This window comes from Mauremys reevesii, linkage group 4, assembly GCF_016161935.1.
Source record: "Mauremys reevesii isolate NIE-2019 linkage group 4, ASM1616193v1, whole genome shotgun sequence".
NCBI classification, from domain to species: Eukaryota; Metazoa; Chordata; order Testudines; family Geoemydidae; genus Mauremys; species Mauremys reevesii.
The window spans coordinates 136,773,493-136,791,631 of NC_052626.1; the positions used below are offsets into that span (position 1 = coordinate 136,773,493).

Sequence of the window (18,139 nt, forward strand, 5' to 3'; positions counted from 1 at the left end):
AGATTGTCCTATCAGGCAGAGTGGGTCCCAAAAAACCCACCTGTTTTGTGATCACTTATTTAAAAATATTCATGGGAAAAAATGTCATTGCAAATCCAGATTGTCAGGATTTCATTCTCAATGTGACACTCCTGCTAGGGGGACAGGCAGGATGGACAGATGTGAGTATGAGGGACCAGTTTGTCTGTGCATGTATGAAGATGAGTATGAAATAGAAAGCATGGTGGATACTGAGCCTAAAAGTGTCCCAGTGGGAGATGCTGGGTGCTGAGAACTCTGGAAAATCTGGTCCTTGGTTAGGTGCCTGTAAATGGAAGTGGAGCCCTCTTGGAAAAATGGGGCTCCTAGTCCAGGTGCTGAGCATTTGAAAATCTGGCCTTATGTCTAGGAGGGTGTTCAATGAATTAAAGATTGGGAATCAGGAACACAGGGAGAGGAGGCAAGACATGGTTGAGCAATAGTGATTTGTTCTATAGAGTTGCAGAAAGGGCTGGGGGGGAGCAAACTGAGCCTGGGCACAGCACCAATTGAAGTCAATGGGCTCTCACCTGCTGGAATCAATAATGCTGGATTTGGTCTTGAGGGTGAACTGTTTTTCCCTTGGAAGCCTTCTGTCTGATGTCAGTCTGGATTGGGCATGTGGCTTTGGAGAGTTTTCTGCCTCAGATTGCTCCCTTCTGGAAGGGATGTCCAGGGAGCGCAAACTGAGAACAGCATTGTGATGGGTACGATATCCAGAGAAAACGTCTCCTTCCCCCCTAACAGCTCACTAAGATATGAGAGGACTCTCTTCAGTGCAAGATGCTCACACCTTAGTGCCAGTTAATCCTCAGTTGATTCAGTGTGAAACTCTACAAAGGTTGTATCCTTAACTTTTAACTCCCTAGACTTGCTGCTTCAAACTTTTCCCTGATTTCTGCTTCCAGAGTGACTGGAAATTCTCTTGGACCATCCCTGCTCCAGGGCCTGTTAAAGGGCCCCTTGCACAGCTCCAGAATACAGGGAGCCCCAAGGTCGCTTAGATCGGGGATGGTCTGATTTGAGAATCAGGCCCTTGCACTATTTGTGCCTTCTGCCTCCATACCCTGCTGGACCCACAGTGCAGGAGAGACCATGAAATGGAAGGAGAAGCTCTCCACCCCCACCCACCTCCCAAAATGTTTGAACCTCAAAACATCTCAGGATTCAAATAAAGTCACAGGCTAGTTGTACTCCAACTCAATTGGCTCTCCCCCAATGCTGACTATTATATGATCTGCACCTCTCCAGGCTAAGCCAGCACAGTCGCCCGTCTGTGGGGAAGGGCAAAAAGGACGTGTCAGAGGCTAAGATACATGGGTAGGACTATGAGTAGCTTGGCTCAGGGAATCTTCTCCCTACTGCAGGCAAGTCATGCCAGGAGCTGCTTTTGTCTTGCTCTTCTTTTTGTGCATGAGTTGCTGCCACTGGCTAGCAACTGAATACAAAATCAACCAGCTGTATGCCAGATGGGTGCCAAGCGATTTGCACAACATGCTGGGCGCATTATTGAGTGGGATATGAGAGTGGCACGTTTTCTGTTCTTGCTAGTTATTTTCATTACCGTAGCATCTATAGGTCCCAGCTGAGAACCTGGCCCCATTGTGCTGGGCACTATATGGACACATGGTGTGAGAGACTCCCTGCCTTGAAGAATTTACAGTCCAAATACACAAGACTGACAGAGAGGAAGAGACTTGCTCTTGGTCAAAGAGCTGGGAACAGACCCCAGGTCTCCTGAGTGCCACTGGATCCCCACTGGATCACGCTGCCTCTCAAACCATTTTGCTCTTACATTTTCTTCTCTAGCTCCCTTAAATGCTCACAGCTCTACTGGCAATTCTGTGTCAACACCATCAGTTAATCTGCCGTGCAGGTGATGAGGATTACTTGAGAGGAGCTTGGTGCAGTGGCACCATCACCTGACACGTTTAGCTGCCTAAGCAAAAACCTTTAACAAGATTGTAGGCTTTGGCAATGTTATAAATATTCACCCTTCATTGTAATGAGTTGAACTCTGCTATGAGGGATGCATTGGACACTCATCCATTGCATTAATTCAGATCATACAGTTCTAAGCTGGTTGTGCGAGAAGCCAGGGCCCAAGCCATCTGATGCCAATAGGAAATGTTATGTAGTGAAGTGGGTTTATCCAGATATTTCATATTTGATTGGCAGAATTTGGATTAATGCACAAAGCATCCAAACTGTTTTTCAAGAAATAGGCAAAGAAAAGCTCTCACTGAACTGATATGCAGCCACCTCTGGGGCAGGACACAGCCATTCAGTTCAGCTCTGAAATGTCACTGATACAGAGCTGGGAAAATGAATATCTGCCTTAATTGAAACAGCAGAGGGATGCTGAAGAGGCAAAAGATAATAAATCACTCATGTTAGAATTTGGCTGGGATTTCATGAATACCCCTGCCCTGGCCCAAAAAAAGTGCCGTGGGATCTTTAACGGTAATGAATAGACAGGTCTTTGGCTCTGTGCCTCATTAGACAGTTGCCAATATATTCTCCTAGCTGGGATTGCGTTAGCATTTAGCACGGAGAAATCCTGACGGTGGGTCCCAAAAGATTACGGTGCAAAGGCTGAGAGGCAGTAAAATGCCCTCGGATCTATCTCCTTCCTCCTGTTCAGATACTGATCACTGAATGCCTGTGCTGTCAAGTGGTATATGGCACCTGCCTTTTCCGAGATGGACTCTAAATCTGACACCACAGGAGTTGTCTCATGGGCTGGCATGTACATAAGGAGCTACTTGATTGTCTTTACTGGTGTGGTGGTCTCCTGAATGTTGCTACTGTGATTCTGTATCTAATCTCTCTTCCTTTTATCCATCTGTCAGGAAGGTTCCATGCTAGATGTTCTATGTATTCAGCCCTTTCTCTACTCACTACCTTCTTTTCAAAGAATGACCCTACACTGGGGACCTTCACACTCTGGAACTGACGTGGGTTCGCTATACATTGGGTCAAACCATGATCCCGAATCAGAACACACCCTAGATTTGGGCTGCCAGACATTCACATCCAGATCTGTATTTTTCAGCTTTAACTTATCTAAATTAGGCACATCTTTGTCTACCCTTTTCAGAAAAGATTGTTAGGTGTCTGCAGGTACTGATCATTTTACATACATCATAATAAATATATTGAGTACTATAAGTTGAAGTGAAACTCTACAGGCTTGGTTAACAAGGTTCAATCAAATATTTTCTTTGTTTTTAATACATCTCAGGTTCTTGTTTCCCAAATGTTGCTGACACCTTGCACAGTCTTAAATTGTACATTTCCAAATGGCAACATGAAATCAATAGAATTTTGAAGCCATATATACATCACAATAATGGTATCCTAGATATGTGGTGGCCAATTACAAATGCCATCCACTTATCGTGGAAGCTTTAATCATTATTCAATTACTTGCCTGCTTTTTACTTCAGCTCCTTCTCCACATGTATTTGCTTCCAGCTTACAACTTTGTCATCTATTGAAACACCTTTGTCCTTCATCTGTGTTTTCTCCATAGAGGTGCTTTTTCAGAAGTTTTCCTAGTGAAGCAAAGGATCACTGGGAAGCTCTTTGCTCTAAAGTGCATCAAGAAGTCCCCTGTCATCCAGGACAGCAGCCTGGAGAATGAAATCGCAGTGCTGAAGAAGTGAGTGTAATTTTGAATGTGAAGCAGAGCAAACTATTTCCCCACAACATGCACCTTTAGAACCAAAACCATCGATCGCCCTAAGTGTAAGGTCCATTTGCCACTGTTGCTGCACAAATTTGCATCTCATTAAAGGTGGAAGAATGAGATGAAAGGAAGATCAATATTTAAATTCTCTGAAAAGAGGGATATTTGTAAAGTTTAGTTAGATATGCCCCTTGCCAAGTCCAATAGTTTTGCAGGAGAACCAGAAAAAGGAACAGACTAAAACCAAACAGCATAAAGAGTGACAGGAAAATTAAATTTTCAACACTGTCTAAAAATAACAAAATATAGAGACTTGTCTTTCACTCACCGAAGGAGTGTAAAATGCTACCATTTTGCTTTGACGGTGTTTAACACCCACTTTGCACTGGTGTAAATGGCAACACACTGCAGGGCAGGAAAGCATCAGCCACAAAGGAGCCAAATGCATGTCAGCCAGGCCCACTTGGACAGTCAGTTTGTCTTCAGCAGGCTAGTGCAGGGTCAATTCACACCTCAGCTTGCCACAAATTAATGTTCATGCAGACAAGCCCTGATTCTCCTCTCTCACTCCTGCATAGATCAGGAGTCACTCTTTTGGAAGTGAGTGAAATTTTGCCCAGAGAAACTGGTGTGAAGCAAGAGGAAGCAGGGCCGGCTCCAGGCACTAGCCCAGCAAGCAGGTGCTTGCGGCAGCCAATGGAGAGGGGCGGCATGTCCAGCAATTCGGCAGCGGGTCCCTCAGTCCCTCTCGGAGCGAAGGACCAGCCACCAAATTGCCGCCGAAGACTGAAGCGGCAGCAGTAGAGCTGCAGATCATGATCGTGGCTTTTTTTTTTTTAAAGCACTGCTTGGGGCAGCAAAAACCCTAGAGCCGGCTCTGTGAGGAAGATTAGGGGCATGACTTTCAGCTTCATAATGCATCATAAACTTTCAAGTACATAAAAGGTTGTTAGGAGGAGGGTGAAATATTGTTCTTGTTAACCTCTAAAGATAGGGCAAGAAGCAATGGGCTTAAATTTCAGCAAAGGAGGTTTAGGTTGGACTTCCTGTCAGGGTAGTTAAGCACTGCCTAGGGAGGTTGTGAAATCTCTGGGTTGGAGGTTTTTAAGGACAGGTTAGACAAATACATGTCAAGAATGGTCTAGTTATTACATAGTCCTGCCTTCAGTGCAGGGAACTGGACTAGATGACCTATCAAGGTCCCTTCCAGTCCTACACTTCTATGATTATCCTCATCAGATAGGTTTGTAACCTCTGTTTGTCTTTGCCGGTTGCAGAATAAAACATGAAAACATTGTGACTCTGGAAGACATTTACGAAAGTGCAACCCACTTTTACCTGGTCATGCAGCTGTAAGTACCTCTTTCTATGCTTCATAGAAACAACCATAACATTTTCCTGGTGCTGAGTGTCCATTTCAGCATCCCCATGCAGGATTCAGGCACTCAAATCTGAAAGTCAAATGCACAAAAATATCCACTCTGACATGTTCTTCATCAATGAACTGTGAACAACGGGGTTTGAGATGCAACTACCTTAGACATTTCTTCATTGTGCATGGGCCTTTTATATTAGTATGTTTCTAAACTCAGATCAGGATCTAACTCCTCAACATTTAGCGGGACAGGAACAGGCAAGTTTCTAATTAAAGCTATGCTATGTACTGGGCCTGTGAAGGGGAAAAATGGGCAAATGTGTCAGCAGTAAAGAAAGCAGATAGCTGTAAAGAACAGCTGAAGGTGTCCCTGCTGTGACAGATGGAATAAGTGTGGATTCCTCTAATGAGGATTGTTTTACTCAGATTAACTCTCAATAAATCAGGTCATGTGATGGAGGCTGGAGACAGCTCAACACACAAGGCTGAAAGTCAGAAGGGAAACCCTTCAAAGCCCTTGGGGTTCAGACAACCAGGTAGCAGCATCACAACCCAAGGCAATTTGGGTTTAAGAAATTTTCCAGTTGTACTTATTGGCTCCACAGGAATTATACTAGTGAATTATTTATGGAGCATTTCAAATGCTTGTCTCAGATTGAAGAGCCAAATTGGCTGCATCAAGGCAATAGGTTTCAGGGCTACCCCAAACCTTGCTACATGCATGTCATGGGGCCGGTACACCCTGTCACTCTTTGGGGGAAGGGGGAAGGAGCATTATGGCCCCACAAATGAGTTTAAATGGCCACTCCTAGTCCTGAAGCAGTATGGCCTAATGTTTAGGCATTGTCAAGGTGGTCCTCCTACACTGGGCTGCGTGGCCTAATGGCCAGAGTCCATATAGCTGCCTTCTTTGTCAGGGCTGTGTGGCCTAGCAGCCAAATTGGTTGGAGGGGTGGGCTGCTGCCTCAGGGTGGATGGCAGCCAGGGTAGGAAGACCAGGGCCTTCCCCACTCCACCAGGTCCCAACCTAGGGATCCTGCCAGAACACTCCGAGCTAAGCCCTAGTTTTATGACTGATTCCCCTTTAAGTTTCCCTGAGTCACTTGCTACCTGTTCCTCCATGGCTTGTCGTCTTGGGATTCCCACAGCCTCTCCTCTTCCTGTGGTGTCAGATGTCTGGGGGTCATGGGTCATCACCGTCTGGCTGGCCTCCATGCCCTGAAGTGCCGCTGGCACTCCCTCTGCAAGAACCTGCAGCACATGTCCCTTTCCTTTGGTGGTCAGTCCCACCTGAGCTGAGTTCCTCCCTTTTATATCAGTGGTCCAGCTGGAGGATGCCCAGCAGAGCTGAGGGGGTGTGGCCTCCTTGGCCCACAGAGAAGAATTAACCCCTGCTGAACCAGTGTTTATGCATCCATTGGCACTTGAGCAAGGAAAGCCCAGGTACCATAGTGATGAGTGTGAGCTAGATAAAGATATAGGGTTTTTTTTCATATCTAGATCAAGTAAAATTTCCTGCTCTTCCTTTTATTAGTTTTTAATAGCCATACTCTTTAGCTGATGATGTGTACTATCTGACCTTCAGGGTGTCTGGCGGGGAGTTATTTGACCGAATTTTGGAACGAGGAGTCTATACTGAGAAAGATGCAAGTGTAGTGATCCGACAGGTCCTGGCAGCAGTGAAATATCTGCATGAGAATGGAATAGTTCACCGAGATTTAAAGGTATGTAGACACTGTGCTCTTTGGGAACAGCATTGCCCTGTGATATTGACAATGTCTGCAATGCAGCACTGCAGGGTTCACTAAAGTACACAGTGAAATTCTACTAATGCTCACCAGCTTTTTAGGATCATGCTAATGTCACTATCACCACCCAATAGATCATCCCCTTGGACTTTCATCACCAAAAGCACATAAGGCTCCTATGTAAGGTGCAGGGGCAACTCCATTTGGTGGTAACAGTAGCAGGTTGCACCAAACACACTTATCCATCAAGTTGTGCTCAGTGAGTGTTAACCTGACTCCTGCATTCCAGAGCCATTGCCTGGAATTGGAACCTCACTCTGTATTCTGTGCAGTAACTTTCTAGAGGTTTTAGTCTGAGTCATCCTACTGCTCATTCTGCTGGCCTGGAAGTCAAAGAGCTTCTTGAAATGGCAAGTGAACTGTTTACAAACCAATTAACTCCAATGGCTCTCTTGACATAGGGGCCTCTAAGGAGAGGTCACTGGCATAATCCATTGTTTATACAAGTGTCCCCTGGTGCCAGCAATAGGAACTACATATACAAGCATATGGGTATGTAACAGGGTGTCCATACTTGGAGTCATTGCTGGTGAGAATACAGACATGGGCCTATTCTGGCCTGGATTCTTTAGACAATGTCACTTCAGCTCATGATATCGGAAGTCAAGGTTCTCTGTTTTTCCCCAAATAAGGCTGCAGCATCAGCAGCAAAATACAGAACTCCTTTGGATTGAGTGTCAATATTGAAGTAAAACGGTAGGGTCCAGGAGCCCCACACGTGTAGTGCAAGACAGCCCAGGCCCCAGGGAGTTGACAGTCTAGGTTCTAGAAGGGTGCTTATCTGATGCTCATCTCTGCAGTATCTGAACGCCTTGCTCTCACTGAGGGGGTTTTATCTTCAACAGCCCTGTGCAATAGGGAGGCATTACCCACCCTTACAGAAAGGGAAGTGAAGCACAGGCTAGATGAAATGACTTGCCCAGGGTCACACGCAGGCTGTGTGGCAGTCAGAGCTAGGAAATTAACTTGGGTCCCGAGTCCCAGCCCAGTGCCCTACCCACTAGAGCATCCTTCCTACCTAAAACAAAACCGATATAAGAGGAAACTAGTTGATAGAGCAGAAACCAGGTATGGTGGGGAGAGCCTAGGAATGTATTCATCATTTTACTGCTGTGGTTTTAGAGAGTCACCATTATATCCCTGGCCGCCATTATTTTTACTTGTGCATGAACAGAAGCACAAATGAACCTACCATTTGTCAACTGTAGCTGTCCCTCTTTGATTGTCGGTGCAGCATTTAAATTCTGACCATTTCTTACCGACAGCCTGAAAACCTGCTTTACCTGACTCCGGAAGAAAACTCCAAAATCATGATCACAGACTTCGGCTTGTCTAAAATGGAGCAGAATGGCATCATGTCCACCGCTTGTGGGACACCAGGATATGTTGGTGAGCAAGGGGGAAAGGATGGACTCTCACTGATGACCTACATGACACAGGCTCACATAAGCCTCCCAGGCGCTTTCTGGAAGAAAGCAACGAAATAACATGCTTATGCATATTAGTAACATGCTAATAATAAATACACTGTGTAGGCTGCAGAAGAATCAGATTAGGGACATGATTTTAAGGATGACAAAATTTCAGAAGACTTAAAAGAGAAAAGGTGTGCAAAATAAACTTTTTTTATATTTTCATCCCAATCTTGAAATTATTCAAGAATTCATTTTATAATTTAAAAATTGAAATCAATGGAAGTTTTGCTTGAGTAAGGATTTCAGGATTTGGCCTGTAAGTAGCAATTTTTTGGGACATTCCCTTGTCTGGTTAGCAGAACGTGTCTGAGACAGCTTGACCTAATGGCTTGAGAGCTCCAGCATTCCAGCGTTCTAACCCATCTCCAAATTGCACTCTGGCCTTGTGCAAGTCAATCAGCCTTCCTTTGTATGTTGCCCATCTGTAAAATGTATTTACTTCATATGTCTAAAATGTCACAGTAGGGAGCCCATCCTAGGCTCTGGACCCCAGCCCATAAATTGAAAATCACAATATAAACAAATTAGTATAATGAACCATACATCACAAGGGATGCCAGAGCTAATTAATGTCCAGACAGCATTTTGAGGCTATAAAGTTCTGTAAGAACAACCAGGTATAAAAGGTAAAACGAGAACCTGGCTCTTTGAAACACACAGGAACTGAGATCCAAAGGTTGGAAGCTGAAGCTAGACAAATTCAGACTATAAGGTAAAAAAACTTTAACAGTGAGGGTAATAACCATTGAGAGTTTACATGGTGGATTCTCAATCACTTCAAGTCTATAAATCAACACTCAATGCTTTTCTAAAAAGAAGGGGCCTATAGCTCAACCAGAGGTTATTGGCTTGATGCACACATTACTGAGTGAGGTTCTCTGGCCTTTGTTATGCAGGTCAGACTAGATTATCATCATATTCTTTCTGGTCATAAAATCTGAGTCAGTCGTCTTGCTGCTGCTTGGATTTGGTGGGTGGCAAATGCACAGAAGTGTTTGTACACACAACAGTCACTAACTCCTTCTCCAGTATGAAAGCCTCACAAACGAGGTCTGAGAAGCCAATTTTTTGATGTCAAGTCATTCACTATCTTGAAATGGTTTATATTGCCTATAACTTTGATTTGCTTTTGATTTCCTGTAGCTCCAGAGGTCCTAGCACAGAAGCCATATAGCAAAGCTGTCGATTGCTGGTCTATAGGAGTCATTACCTATATCTTGTGAGTATAAGCCAACAGCACCCTTGCTTTTTTGACAGATGCTCAGAATTCTTCAGTGGTGTGGCCCCTTGGGTGACCCCCACATTTGCTTGTGCAAAATGGATGTGACATGCCACCAGCTTAGGAGCCCCGATTTGTTCCCAAGGTGAAAGGCAGTGGAACTCAGTGTAATAAAGACCGCAGGCCAATTCACTACAGAGCCCACCCCATGCACTATTCCTTCAGTATCATAACTATCACTCAGCATCCCCTCTGTGCTTTCTAGGTTCGGCTGCATCCCATTAGCTGCACACCAGCTGTGGCTTTGTCCTGACATTGCTGCACCAAAGCTTTTAACTTTTTTCTGAATTGTTTCACCCAGACCATGCTGTGTGGTGAGGATACATACAGCATCATCCTCCATTCTTCACTTATCCCTGGGCTCCACACCAGCTGATCCTGGTAGAGTTAAAAAAAAAGCTTGTGTGTGTGTGTGGAGAGAGGAGCTAATCAACTTCTTCCTGTTCTGCTCCAGGCTGTGTGGATACCCTCCCTTCTACGAAGAGACAGAATCCAAACTGTTTGAAAAGATTAAAGAAGGCTACTATGAGTTTGAGTCTCCATTTTGGGATGATATCTCGGAGTCAGGTAAATCTCACCCACTGGGAAGCACTTTATTAGCATTTTATTAGGCATGCAACATCCAGAACTCTCCTGATCCTGGATGGGCTGAAATCTACAAGGGAGTGCAAGTGAAGGAGAGTTAAGTGAATCACATCCTCACATTTTCCACAGCAAGTCATTTTCTTTGCTTCCTGGCCGCAGTCAGGGTTTCCATGCACCTTCCTCTGAAGCATCTGGTACTGGCCAGGGTCAGAGATGGGATACTGCAGTGGGTAGGCCACAGGTCTGATCCACTCTGACAATCGCTACATTTTAGCAATAAAACTTGACCCATCTTCAGTTACATTGCTTAAGGGGCCATGTTATCTCCATGGAGCACGTGTCCATTTTACCTTTGGGACGGTGTTACAATACTGTGGGTTTAGATATGGAACATTTAACGCTTAAGCAGCAGGTTTTATCTGCCAGCATTTGCTGTCAGCTTTAGGACTACTTCCTGTACGTGCTAAAACATGTTTCTATCTTTGTTTCCCACAAACAGCCAAGGATTTCATCTCTCACTTACTGGAGAAGGATCCAAATGAGAGGTTCACCTGTGACAGAGCTCTGAGGCACCCCTGGTGAGAGGAACAGCTCTCCTACCGTGTGCATGTGCACCTAACATTGCCAGTCTCCGCATTTAGTACCAGAGGCCTATCTGTAGCCTACAGAATGGTGATGTGTTACTATTCTCTAGTATTTTCTGTGCAGTCTGACTTGGAATGTTCTGTCTTTCTTTTTTATGAAGAAAGTGGCTATTTGTGCACAGTTCACCTTTAAGATGGAAGGGAAACAATCCCACTGGTATTTTCTCAACTCGGAAGTGTGTGTGTTTGTATTATGTTTTGTTGCTGTTTTTCCTTTGGGTTTAATTACTCTTGATTGAAGGTACAAAGCAGTTAGCTGCCTCCAGAATATGGAATGCCTCTCAAATGCCATCTGCCTACAAGCCTGTTTCTTCTCTCCCCATCTGCAGGATTGATGGAAATACAGCCCTTCATCGGGACATATACCCATCTGTCAGTGCTCAGATCCAGAAAAACTTTGCAAAGAGCAAATGGAGGGTAGGTTGTTTGCCATTGGGAGCACTAGTTCCTGCCCTCTAGCCAGGAGCACACCTTCAACACCATGAATAAGCACCCACAGGTTGGACCCCTTCCCCAGCAATCAGTTTGGACATCTTACATGACCAATTGTTTATGTTATGGTAGGACCAAGAGGTCTCAACTGAAATTAGAGCCCCTCTATAGTGCTGAACTTGATACAAACACAGCCCCACACACAAAGGATGGGAAGAGGAAGGATTACAGTCCCATATTACACATGGGGAACTGAGGCACCAAGCAGCTGACTTGCCTGTGGGAATTGAACCCAGGTTTCTTTTCTTATCTCCACACCTGTCCTTCCTGTCAGCTAAGCGTGTGAGATTGGCACTGCTTCCTGGTTGCAGTGAGGTTGGCAGTGCTGCAAGAACAGCCTCTTCCATGGTGTTTTAGTTACTTTGTTGAAAAAAGTGAAGTGAAGCACTGGAATGGGTTCCCTAAGGAGTTGGTGGAATCTCCTTCCTTAGAGGTTTTTAAGGTCAGGCTTGACAAAGCCCTGGCTGGAGTGATTTAGTTGAGGATTGGTCCTGCTTTGAGCAGGGGGTTGACTAGATGACCTCCTGAGGTCCCTTCCAACCCTGATGATCTATGATAGGGTTCGGTTTTGAGCTAAATCTTGCAGCTCTGACCAGTCTGTAAGCAACAGCAAATTCCACAGCTGACTTATCAAAAAGGGGTTGAGTGAAATTCTCCCCTGCCTTTGCTTATGCCAGGGTTGAACTTGGCCCATCATCAGAGCAGCATGGCACTAGGCAATGCAACTGCAGTAAATCACTATTCAGGAGATATCCTCCATTGACACTGCAGCATCCAGGTAGCTTTGCAGCTTGGGAGATCGTCATGGTTGTTTTGTCTCCTCTTGCTCAGCAAGCCTTCAATGCTGCAGCTGTTGTGCGCCACATGAAGAAACTCCACATGAACTGCCATGCACAGGCTGACACGAGCCTCCCTATCATACAAGTGTCAGAAGTATCCAGACTCAACAGCCCTATGGTCACCAGCCAAGAGACACCCACTCAAGACAAGAAGATGCTAATTCCCATGTTAGCATGTCAAATTCCTCCCAGCCAGCTTGACCAAAACACCCGGATGACACAGAGCAAGTCACTAGATCACTTGGTTAATGGGTCACTCCCAGTCAACAAGTGCTTGATCTTGCCGGACAATCAGAGCCCTCCAACTCTAACTTCTTGCGGTTGCAGTTCAGCCTCTGAGGGGCATGAGAAGGTGAAGACCGTCTTCTGTTCGGAGTCAGCACTACTTAAAAAAGCTGCCAAAAACCAGTAGGTAGCCACCTTGTCCATTCTAAATACTGACCCAGGTTTATCTTCACAGCACAGTCCCTGCAACCAAGTGGCACTGGGCTTTGTGGAAACGTGGTGGATGCATTCCGTTCCAAGCACCAGGTGTAGGTGGGAAAGAGGGGAGGGGAAAAGGACAGATGGGAAAAGGACAGATGGAAATTTGCAGTGGCTCTATAGGTGTAGCCAGCCAAACCCCCTCCCACTTCCTTGGAGGAGAGCCTGGGGCATCAGGTTGAGACACATTAGCCAGGTGACATGGCAGAGCTTGCAATGTACTGATGTACCAGAGGACTTCACGCCCCAGCATCCTCAATCTGGTGCCTTTCCATAATTTGGAAGGGCCTATGACTTTTTTTTTTCCACTTGCTAAAAATACTGGTCCTGCTCCTCAGTTGGCATTAATCATAACTACACCATCTGAGTAGCTGGCCCACTGTTTATATTTAAAAAAATAGTTATTTCTGCTCAATTGAAGAATGTACCTAGATTTTGCTCTTCACTTTTTGCATTTTTCTCTTTCCACCCTTCTCCCCCAAAACCAGTCACTTCAAATCAGAGGTTATCGTACCCATGAAAACCAGTAACAATTCATACCGTGGCACTGGGCAAACTGGTGTTTGTTTGGTCATGTGATTTGGCAAGTCATCCATTTGAGCCAACACATCTTTAACGGTAAGTGCACCAAGATCAATATCATTATTGCTATAAAATGATGAAGCAAGAAGTCTGGATTATGGAGTTTTCTGAGTGGAATACATTTGTTTTGGTTGTAATCATAGCCGATGGATGTCGTGGCAGCAAGAGTCTGACAAATTGAAGCATCTTTCAACTTCTGTTTAGACCAATTCTGTGAATCCAGGGACCAGATTGGTTTCCATGGGAGTTGCTCACATCCTGTTGCATGAGACTAGGGGCCCTCTAGGTTCTATTCTGTAGAGGAGAGGTAGCACATAGGCCTGCCATGCTGAACTATACACAGTTGCGAGTTATTAAATCAGAGCAACCACACACTGGCCAAGTCTGTGACATGGGATAAGGAGCCTTTGGCTAATGTCAGTAGTGTCCTTAAGCTGTTGCCACATGACTGCTCTGTGGTGGCCTATATAAAATGTGATCGAGGGAGTCAGTCCAGCTCAGAGTAGGTAAGTGTCTACATCACACAAACCACTAGCACGGTCAGCACTAACTGGGTCCTCTGGCATTCTCAGCAGACATCCAGGACTGATTGGGCCATGGAACCTGAACTACTTTCCCATCCTTAGCTGGGATCCACCCACGTCAGGTCTGAGGCACAGTGACCCCACAGCATGGGGAAGCCTGCACTGCTACCCAAAGCTCTGCTCTTGATTAAAAGAGATCACATACCCCAGGCACAGAAATGTCTGTGTGAGTGTGGAAGTGGCTTTCAGAACTGCAGATGAGATGAATTATGGATTAGTTAAGCAGACACTTGCACTACTGTAAGTAAGCGCTAAGAAGTATTACCATTAGACACTGCGTGAAGGAAAGTATCCCCCAAACAAAGGTAAAAATGTTAGCTCAGTTCTCCTCCCAAGCAGATGTTGAGAAGTCAGTCTTGCTTTATATTATGGTTCCAATTTTTATATAAAGGGTTAATAGATGATAGACATGAGCATATGTGTTATAAGTGGCTTTATGCATATCAGTAGAAGGTTATCAGCCTGTTGGAGTCTATTTCAATTTATTAATCTTTTATAAACTACAGCTTAATGAAACCGAGAGGGCCCTGGTACTGTTTGTTAAAGGAATGTGTGCTGGAGGAACTGTCCACTGAAACAATTCCAATAGTGACTTTAAACTCTCTCTCTCCTGTTCCAGAAGGGCTGATTTACTCATTTCTACACTTTGCAGCCAGACAGCAATAGCACAAGCAAGAGGAGAGGAGATTGAAACCTGGCAGAAGCAGATGGAGCGCCATTTTCTCAGAGGAGAGTGGCCATTTGTGGGAAAGCTGCACACTTTTTACTCTTAAGTAATCCTTCAGAGCAACAACGTTGAAGAGTAACTGGCTCACTAGAACATGGAGCAGTTGCTTGAGAGAAGGGAGGTGTATGGGCACAAGGCTTCTGCTAGCACCTTCCATGTATATGACACACACATCATTGCACAAGGCTGTATCTTGATTCTTAATATATATTGTGTAGTTGTTCAACGTGTAACAAATGTGCTGCACAGTATAATTCTTTTAAAGCAAAGCCATATGGTGTTGGTTTAATCACAGGCATCCCAGCAGTTTTACAGTCTATACCTCTCGCTGTTAGGACTTCAACAGGCTCGAGCTCAGATGTAAGAAGTCCAGTATCAATGGCCTGTCTTGGGTGTGCAGTTTTCATTTTAAGCTGTGCAAGGAGAGAGCCTGCGACCATCCTTCACGTGGCTGATGATAATCAAAGTGAGGTCTGAATTCCCTGTTTCCAAGTCTGTATTTGTGTAATAAACACCATGCTTAATAAAGCTGACTTATTTTGTAAAGTGCCTATTGGTTAGAGGTGGAAGTGGTCTCCTAAATCTCCCAAGACAAATTCCCACTGCCAACGCAGAGTTGTTCCCTACACTCTCTGTCTGCAAAGTATTGTTTGAAAATAAGCAGGTGCTGACAAAATCAATGTGGGTGGTATTTAACGCCACCTTAGAGCACCACTGCTCTTACCTTAGTGTAAATAGGGCTCTTAGTGTTTACCTCAGTTATCCACTCCTGGGAATGGTCTTATATTTAGCTGTGGCCTTCAGCCTGCCCCTCTTATGACTTTCTTTGAAGAACTAAATGCAATATACCAGAAAAGGTTGTTTTTTTTTTTAAAAAGTCAGAGTTTCAAAAGGTGAAATCCACATGCTAAAATAAATAAACATCCCCTGTCTAGTTGGCAAACCGCATGCAGAAATAACTCCTTCCAAAAGGCTTTATTAGTTATTGACATTAGATCCATCTTCCCACTTTCCTCGAGCCACTCAGTGTGGCTTTAACAAGGCCACATAACATTCATTCTCTCTAAGGGCTAGGGTGACCAGATGTCCTGATTTTATAGGGACAGACCCAATTTGGGGGTCTTTTTCTTATATGGGCTCCTATTCCCCCTCCCTCCCTCTCTCCCCCTCCCCGTCCAAATTTTTCACATTTGCTGTCTGGTCACCCTACTAGGGGAACTTGTTCTTTTTGGCTTCAGCCAGGCCACATAACAGTCATTCTCCCTAGGGGAGCTTGTTCTTTTTGGCTCCATGCTAGCTATTTTCTAAAGGTACAGTAGTTCTATTAGCAAAGACAAAGATCTTGAGAACAAGAAACTTCTACGAGCCAGGAGATGGGACTAAGTCCCCCAGTCAGTGTTTGAACAGAAGGCAGACAATGCAATTATATGGCGAGATGGAGCCTCAGCAGCTCATTGATTAGCAACTGGTGTAGTACGCGATTCGTTCATGGATATGATTGCTGATCTTTTCCACCTGCTCCTCCAGGCCTGCGAGGCTGGCTGACTTGACGATTAATGCGTTGTTGCTTTTCTGAATTTCCGTTTCTATAGCTAAGGAGAGAGGCAGTTGGAGTTAGGGGAAGATAGTCCAGGAAAACGATATTATGCCCTCAGGCCTTCATCACCCTTCTGAAAATCTACACCCTCTCAATGTGTGTCAGGAGAGCACTATCAGAATCCAACAGAACAGCCAACCACACTAGCCCTGCCTACAACATGCCCAAACCCAATCAATAAGTGCATCATAAAGCCACTCCTCCAACGTCCAGGGCATCATATAACATCAGTCAATGTTTCTTTCCAATAAAGCCTGCCCCCCACCTCTCCAATAAAGCTACTCCAGACAGTGAGCATTGAAGTCAATGGAAATTCCATTGCTGACATCAATGGCTGGGCAGAAACAAGCCCATACTGTATGCACTCCATGTTCTGGAAGGGAAATTGCACACAGGCCTATTTAGCAACATCAAGACTCCTTCCTGAGTTCAGCAATCTACAAGCAGCATTAAGTGCCTGGTACCAACCATAAGCAGCAGCATCCGATCAAATCCCTGACACGGAGAGGCACCCTTGATAAATGATGTTCACTAGAGCCACTGCTTTATCACTGAAAGCGGTGCCAAAGCTCTGGCCTGATAACTACTTGGGATCAGTGCCATTCTCCACCAGCTTGAAAGGCTCGAGCTTTCTGGCCAGGGCACTTAATCTGCACCGTGGCTGGCACCCAAAGCATACTGAATGAGGCCCTTAGACATGACAGCTGGAAATGGAAATGAATGCATGGCGCATCAGTGTACAAGAGGTGAACTAGAGAAGCAGGTGATTGAAGAAGCAGCAAAGAATCCTGTGGCACCTTATAGACTAACAGATGTTTTGCAGCATGAGCTTTCGTGGGTGAATACCCACTTCTTCAGATGCAAGCAGTGGAAATTTCCAGGGGCAGGTGTGTGTATATATATAAGCAAGCAAGAAGCAAGCTAGAGATAACGAGGTTAGATCAATCAGGGAGGATGGGGCCCTGTTCCAGCAGCTGAGGTGTGAAAACCAAGGGAGGAGAAACTGGTTCTGTAATTGGCAAGCCATTCACAGTCTTTGTTTAGTCCTAAACTGATGGTGTTAAATTTGCATATGAACTGGAGCTCAGCAGTTTCTCTCTGGAGTCTGGTCCTAAAGTTTTTTTGCTGCAGGATGGCCACCTTAAAATCTGCTATTGTGTGGTCAGGGAGGTTGAAGTGTTCTCCTACGGGTTTTTGTGTATTGCCATTCCTAATGTCCGATTTGTGTCCATTTATCCTTTTCCTTAGAGCTTAGGTGATTGAAGCTAGCCCATGGGGGGGCTGAGTGGCACAGTGGAGTTGGTACATTGGCTTTTGCTCTCCAGCTGCAAGTTTTGATCCCTGCATGGGCCACAAGGGATTTGGTGGCATCTCAGCCTCAGTTCCCCATACATGCCTCTCACAAAATGCCTACGCCGCTGGCATGGAGGGGAAGGTCCTGAAATTACACAGCAGGGTCCAAATTCATCCTGGTGAGGCCAGGGATGAACATGGCATGAGATTTCTATTACTCAACCCCATAATGTTGCACTGCAAAATTATCTAGGAGCAACAGAAGCAGCGATGGGAGCAGAGCAAAATGCTGTGAGGTTCAGTGATGTGATAAATGGTGGGCACATCAATCAATCCCTTTGTCGTGAAAACCACAAAGCAGAATCCTTTGTATTCAGAGCTAAGTTTAACCAGTTGTCTGGGTTTCTGTGGCTAACACATTTGTCCTCCAAGGTCTTTACTTAGGAGGATGTTTCTTGTATCTACAAGCAGAATCACTCATTCAGGGCTTGGCTAGATTAGGGGAAATTGTACTCGCATAATTACATTACATTCCTGGGGCCAAACAAGGTTTACATAGGGGTGATTCACCCTGCTGGTTTACAAGCCCCTTCTTACACCAGTGGATTACACCTATACTAGGGCTTTGGATCAACGTAGAGGGAGGGGGATGAGGAACCTAATATAG

At 45.1% G+C, this 18,139-nt stretch overlaps 2 protein-coding genes and 1 long non-coding RNA gene across 10 annotated transcripts in view; 1 reads left to right on the forward strand and 2 right to left on the reverse strand.

Moving 5' to 3' along the window:
* CAMK1G (calcium/calmodulin dependent protein kinase IG) overlaps window positions 1-15,131 on the forward strand; it is a 30,313-nt gene extending 15,182 nt beyond the window's left edge. Inside the window, exons 3-13 of one of the 3 annotated variants that reach the window (XM_039537635.1) lie at window positions 3,554-3,682; window positions 4,987-5,061; window positions 6,670-6,808; window positions 8,158-8,281; window positions 9,511-9,586; window positions 10,101-10,213; window positions 10,731-10,809; window positions 11,205-11,292; window positions 12,199-12,614; window positions 13,178-13,307; window positions 14,475-15,131. In XM_039537635.1, the coding sequence (XP_039393569.1) occupies window positions 3,554-3,682; window positions 4,987-5,061; window positions 6,670-6,808; window positions 8,158-8,281; window positions 9,511-9,586; window positions 10,101-10,213; window positions 10,731-10,809; window positions 11,205-11,292; window positions 12,199-12,614; window positions 13,178-13,268 (1,330 nt within the window). In that variant the 3' untranslated portion in view covers window positions 13,269-13,307; window positions 14,475-15,131. The remainder of the gene's footprint in view (window positions 1-3,553; window positions 3,683-4,986; window positions 5,062-6,669; window positions 6,809-8,157; window positions 8,282-9,510; window positions 9,587-10,100; window positions 10,214-10,730; window positions 10,810-11,204; window positions 11,293-12,198; window positions 12,615-13,177; window positions 13,308-14,474) is intronic. The other 2 variants (XM_039537637.1, XM_039537638.1) reach the window with 2 other exon arrangements.
* LOC120404707 lies at window positions 3,523-6,345 on the reverse strand. Its single transcript, XR_005598123.1, has 3 exons — window positions 6,195-6,345; window positions 5,048-5,160; window positions 3,523-3,653 (listed from the first exon to the last, which is right to left on the reverse strand). It is a non-coding gene; the product is annotated as an uncharacterized LOC120404707 (long non-coding RNA).
* The window catches only part of LAMB3 (laminin subunit beta 3), a 53,283-nt gene continuing 50,224 nt past the window's right edge, over window positions 15,081-18,139 (reverse strand). For 5 of the 6 annotated variants that reach the window (XM_039537630.1, XM_039537629.1, XM_039537632.1 and 2 more), the window contains one exon: window positions 16,041-16,174. In XM_039537630.1, the coding sequence (XP_039393564.1) occupies window positions 16,041-16,174 (134 nt within the window). Of the gene's footprint in view, window positions 16,175-18,139 lie in introns of all 6 variants that reach the window. The other variant, XM_039537633.1, reaches the window with a different exon arrangement.